General features: G+C 46.3%; 2 protein-coding genes across 2 annotated transcripts; both read left to right on the top strand.

The window, feature by feature from the left end:
• Positions 1-867: 867 nt before the first annotated feature.
• Positions 868-1,451, top strand: Pmar_PMAR024239 (vacuolar ATP synthase 16 kDa proteolipid subunit, putative; the record flags this gene model as incomplete). The annotated part of the gene is made up of 2 exons (XM_002769290.1): positions 868-976; positions 1,030-1,451. 2 exons carry the CDS (start codon positions 868-870, stop codon positions 1,449-1,451), a joined length of 531 nt encoding a protein of 176 aa, XP_002769336.1.
• A 1,284-nt stretch (positions 1,452-2,735) lies between these two features.
• Positions 2,736-3,319, top strand: Pmar_PMAR024238 (vacuolar ATP synthase 16 kDa proteolipid subunit, putative; the record flags this gene model as incomplete). Its single annotated transcript, XM_002769289.1, has 2 exons — positions 2,736-2,844; positions 2,898-3,319. 2 exons carry the CDS (start codon positions 2,736-2,738, stop codon positions 3,317-3,319), a joined length of 531 nt encoding a protein of 176 aa, XP_002769335.1.
• Between the last annotated feature and the right edge of the window lie 2,719 nt (positions 3,320-6,038).

The raw sequence follows: 6,038 nt of genomic DNA, 5'->3' as shown, positions 1-6,038 counted from the left end.
AAATTCGACACTCGATTCGATACAATTCATCAACGACAAAGCACCTGAGAATGAAGGGTGGTTCGAAGAATTTATCAACCTGATAGCTGCCCGTTACCTCTGCTGTGGAGCCCTGCATTCTTAAAATCATTCATGAGCTCGCACAGTATTTGTCAGAAGAGATGCGGGAGTTCGTTTTTGATTTTTTCATGTCATGTATCAGTCTAGATGACAAACTACGGCTCCTAGCCATCGATTCAACTTATCTTCGAAATGCATGTTTTTCATGACCGGATGTGAATTGGGCAGAATGTGTATGAAAACTTTGCTTTGAAGGTCACAATCGGCTGCGTCATTTGAAAGCCTATGAGTCTATTTCTGGAGGTGTTGAACTCACTGAGTGTATCAAATAAGTATCTTGAGGTTGAGCGTGTAAGATACAAAACAGGTCCATTCGCGGCATACCGGCCCCAAATCGATCAACGACTCGATAATATTCCACCAGGAATCGAGTAGTTTTGTCGATCGACATCATTTTGTAGGTTTAACTTTCAAATAGTCACTTTATTATAGAAAGTACATTTGCTTGAACATCAGTGTAGGCAGCAGCCCACTTGAGATCTTGAAATCTTGTAACTTCCTACTTAGCCGTTCCTGCGCTTCGGGAAGCTGAGCACTTGGCAGGTTAATGTTGGTCCATGGTACATCGCATCACAATCAGTCGTACGTCCTTCATCTAGCAAGCTGATCCTGGTGATGCAAACTTGTCGAGTTCCCCGCTTGAGCTTCGATGTGGGCAAATTCGTGAATCAATTGTGAACTGAAGTTGAGATGAATAAATGATTTTAGTTGTTCAAGTGAGTTTTACTTACCCCGACTTTTCAAGTAATGTTCGCTGCTTCGACCGCTCTCGCCGCTTGTGAGCCCAGCTCTGCCTTCTTCGGTTTCATGGGGATCACCGCTGCCATCAGTTTCGCCAACCTCGGAGCTGCCTACGGTAAGTCATCGAACTCTCTCTTACTTTCTCGTTGTTATTACAATTCTTGTAAGGTACTGCCAAGTCCGGTGTTGGTATCTGCTCAATGGGTGTCATGAGACCCGACCTCGTCATGCGATCAATCATCCCTGTCGTTATGGCCGGTGTCTTGGGTATCTACGGTCTTATTACTTCCGTTATTATCAACGGTAAGATGGATACCCCCGCCACCTATTCTCAATATTCTGGCTACGCCCATCTTGGTGCCGGTCTCACTGTCGGTCTCTCTTCCCTTGCCGCCGGTCTCGCCATTGGTATCGTCGGTGACTCTGGTGTCCGCGCCAATGCCCAACAGCCCAAGCTTTTCGTGGGTATGATTTTGATTCTTATCTTCGCCGAAGCTTTGGGTCTGTACGGCCTTATTGTTGGTCTTGTTGTCGCCTCCACTGCCACTGAAAAGGGTGCTGGTCTTTGCTCTTCATTTGCTCCCCAGTAAACTGTCACCATTGACCCCAATGATGATCTTCGATGGTTGCCGTGTGAGAAGGCGATAGGATGATACTGCGTTTAAGTACGTGTTCCAAATCCATATTGGATTACCTCTGTATTTTTATCACACTATTGCTTAGTAGCGGAGTGGCTGTTGACGATGCTGTCGTTGGATAAGTAAAATGGCGATTCTTTCAGCAGTTGACGGAGACGTTCGTTGTAGCACTGATGCTGGTCTCGCTGCTGAGCTCCTTTCCTACTACAGTTACCATTATCATCATTCAAGCAACATTGTGGTGTAAGCCTTTTTCTTCCAAGTTTGCGCCGTGAAACATCTACTCGCTTAGTCTTTGACCATTGTTGGGTTTCAAATATGTCTTCAATTCAACGTGTGGGTTTGATGTGAGATCGATGTCGTGGAAGGATAAACGGTAGGTGGCTGAGGAGGGTATTCTTCCTTACTTGAGAGTTACATGTGAACTCATGGGTTCGTGTTCAGCGACTAGATTGGAGTCGGATTTATAGTAGGTGCGACTCATAAATGGTCACTGTGGCTTCTTTTTGGGCAGTTTTACACTTCTCTTGTGGAGTGGTCGACGCTATCGATAAGAGTGGAATGGCACGAACGAGCGTTGGTTTTGTGCGAAGACAGAACCAGGTGATATAACTCTCGACTCGTGTAGTTATATCGGTTGGACTCTTCTCTATTTGAACGATATCTAATTTGCTAGGTGTGATTGACGCGGAATAGAAGGTGAAGGGTGAGTTTGAGAGATGGCAAAACTCTTTGGGATAGGTAATTTTCCCCAGCAGCGAATTGCGTCCCGAAATTTTTTTGAATTGCCAACATACAACTCCACTTGGATGATCGATGACCACCTCTATGAACCACTACTACTGAAGGCCCTTCAGAGAAGGGGACAGCGTCACACAATGCCCCCTACCGGCGCTTAGTGGTCACGGGTCGTGCTCCTCTAAGCTCATTCCAACCCCTTCAGAATTAGTAATAGTCCCGCTGTTCATTTGGAACATACTCTCTGATCGTTGAAATGACGTTATTTGTGGCATTGGCAAAATGCTGGTCGTTGTTGAAGTGTCGGTTGGCTGACGAGCAAGATCGGCTTCGGTAGCTTAAGCTGCGCTCAAGGGACCGCCTACGAGTACCAAGTAGCGCTGTCGTCCATCTGCATTTGCAATTCAACACCACTTGTTCACTTGCTGTGTATTGTTACTTCACCACCTCTCCACACATCTCCTTCTTTCGATTAGTGAGTATCCTGTCCATCTCGCAATGTTCGCTGCTTCGACCGCTCTCGCCGCTTGTGAGCCCAGCTCTGCCTTCTTCGGTTTCATGGGGATCACCGCTGCCATCAGTTTCGCCAACCTCGGAGCTGCCTACGGTAAGTCATCGAACTCTCTCTTACTTTCTCGTTGTTATTACAATTCTTGTAAGGTACTGCCAAGTCCGGTGTTGGTATCTGCTCAATGGGTGTCATGAGACCCGACCTCGTCATGCGATCAATCATCCCTGTCGTTATGGCCGGTGTCTTGGGTATTTACGGTCTTATTACTTCCGTTATTATCAACGGTAAGATGGATACCCCCGCCACCTATTCTCAATATTCTGGCTACGCCCATCTTGGTGCCGGTCTCACTGTCGGTCTCTCTTCCCTTGCCGCCGGTCTCGCCATTGGTATCGTCGGTGACTCTGGTGTCCGCGCCAATGCCCAACAGCCCAAGCTTTTCGTGGGTATGATTTTGATTCTTATCTTTGCCGAAGCTTTGGGTCTGTACGGCCTTATTGTTGGTCTTGTTGTCGCCTCCACTGCCACTGAGAAGGGTGCTGGTCTTTGCTCTTCATTTGCTCCCCAGTGAGTAGCTATCAGACCTGCTAGTCATTGCTGTAGCGGTTTTGACTGGAATTCATCTTCGTGACATCATTAGCTCGGTAACAAGGTGCGGTTGTGATGGTGTCCGTACTTATCGTAGTAGATAAGCGTCACTGCTCTCTTCAGTTCACCGGAGCTCTTTTTGTCGTGTTACCATTAAGAAGAGCACATAGTTCTCTTCTTCCAACTTAGGGTTGAATATAACAAGTGCATTTGGTTCAGTGTAAATCAATGGGCTTAGTTCTTGATCATCATATAATTCCCTGTTGTAGACCGCTTCCGAAATATCTTGTCTTTCTCATTCGAAAATACATGATGACGTGGATTGAACAGCTCAAGTTGTTCCGACGACTATGGAGTTGAACCCTTAGGGTTCATCGAGAGCATGATGAAGAGGATACTTGAAGAGATATAGAGGTCCATCAGGATTTGTTGTTAAGACCCACTCTTCAGCGCTATGCTAATCTTTACAACATTCTCCTTGATTGCATTACACTTTAGCCAAGGAGGTATTCTCACAGTCAACTGGGAATCATCTACAGGACACAATCCTTCATTGTTTCGGTACGATTTCGGAATGTAGTGAGTTGGTCAACTCGAGCTGAGAGATATGAACGATTGGGATCTATGTTGAAGTCGGTCGTAGCAGAGGCACGGAGCAAGTGTATAAACGGTGGTTGCTGAGGATCCCAATCGAATCGAATCCACGAGTAGGTGCGTTTTCCGAGCTGTGACACACGAAGGTGGGGCAATGCTTAGGTTGGTACACCGAATATCGAGGAGGGCACTTCCAACGGCTGCTATTGTCGTGTGCACGGAGCATGAGGTCAATATCATTTTACCGACTATATCAGAATGTTTCGGATATAACACTCATTTTTCCGGCAAACCGTGGTTGACCCTCACGATTCTGAAAGCCGTGGTTCCAGAAGGTTTCACCTTTTTTATATCCGTTCCTTCGGTAGTGTTGTCACCATTGCTGAACTCCTCAGTGTACCAAGTACTGTGCAGTGTAACTCGATATCGCGGATCTTCGTTGGTCGATGACGATTATCCATGGGATTTCTATCTGGTATAAACAATCGCAGTTCTGGTTTGCGGCCTCTTCGTGTTGAGTAAAGTTCTGAGAGCCTCGACGTGGCTGATTCAACAACACTCACCATCTACAGTGCTTGCCAATTTGATACGTAAACGTGTAAAAACCACGAACCGTCAACCCTTTCAATTTTGGAGTAGAAATGAATAGCACACTACATCCTCGAAATGCCGAGTTGAAAAACATCTGTAGAGATGTCTTGCCAAGAAAGAATCTCAACGGGTCGATGTTACGGGCAGTTGGATATGCAGCAGAGCGAAACTTCTGAAAACGGTTGCACGGATGCCATAAGACGCAATAAAGTACCCTTAGAGCAGCTCTACTGCATCTCAGGTATGGTCGGCAGGGAGCGGGCGAAAATCGCTCCTCTGAAATCGCCCTCACACTCGACCAGTATGTGCGCCAGAGAGGGTCTTCATTCTGAACTTGCGTGCAAGCTACTCCTTGTGCTTGCGTACCTTAGTGGTAGCATGAGATATACATCTTATACTACCAACTCGACTATTGAACGTTACTAGCTCTTGAGTCTGTAGCCGCCTTAGGTGGTTCAAAGACACGTTTGGTTCAAATCGTTACAGCTAATGTCGGCTTGCGTTGACGCAAAGGACCGACAGGAGACACCGGACATCAACACTGCCTCGACCTATCGATTAGAATAGTTTCCAATATCCCCGTATAAAGGATCTCCATCTATAATGTCTCGTGGTCTTAGCGATGGGTAGTGGACGAGAGATTCCCTCTTGAGTTCGAAGGAGGGGCACTTCACACTCTCGGTCATGGTTGCCATCGACTATGACAGAGTCTCCACCATTAGTGGAGGCTCCACCGTGGAGCGCTTTAGCTATCAGAACCATCGCACGCGTGCAGTCTGTTATAACAGTGGATTCATCGAAGATTCCAAGTTAAGTAACTCTATCATATAGTCTCTATGTCCAGTCCCATTTTCAACCTGCTCCTCCTCGTCCTGAGGTTCTACGTGGTTGATGGGGGCACGCTGGCAGGCTTCTACAACGCGGAGACGCGTGCACCTATCATGAAGATCGTGTTCAATTATGGTAATTGTTTCATGGGGTGGTTGTACGTTCCACACCGACTGATAGATGGCAAGTACAACAACCTGGACCCGCAAGGCAGGTTCAACATAACTCTCTCCCGTTACGGCTTCCATGTGTTGCAAAAGACCTTCCCTGGCAATAACTTTTCTAATCCGATGCCAGCACGATACCATGAACCCTTCATTACGATTCTTGAAATTGGCCATTCCATGACCTATAAAAAACAAACAGATTAGCTATGAGATTCAACATAATTTTCAATTATTCGTTTGCTGATCGTTTTTCATGTACTACTTTTCTTACCATCATATGTGGAGTGCCACAGCGTTTTTTCTCTTATATGACTTCAATATATGCCTCTGTACTCTTTTATTTGATGAATCGGAGACTTTTGGGATGTTCATGAGCGTATCCCATGCTGTACAGTTTATACTCGGAACTTTTCAAATCGGGAAACAAGTGAACGCGTTTCACGGTTTTGAGGAAGTTTGGTTACGGGCAGTTCAAACTGGGGCAGAAACCGTCGTCGAAGCCGTACCAATCCAGACAGTGGA

The sequence above is a fragment of the Perkinsus marinus genome (genome assembly GCF_000006405.1).
Source record: "Perkinsus marinus ATCC 50983 genomic scaffold scf_1104296966178, whole genome shotgun sequence".
Taxonomy (NCBI): domain Eukaryota; phylum Perkinsozoa; order Perkinsida; family Perkinsidae; genus Perkinsus; species Perkinsus marinus.
This window is presented reverse-complemented; position numbering and strand designations above follow the sequence as displayed.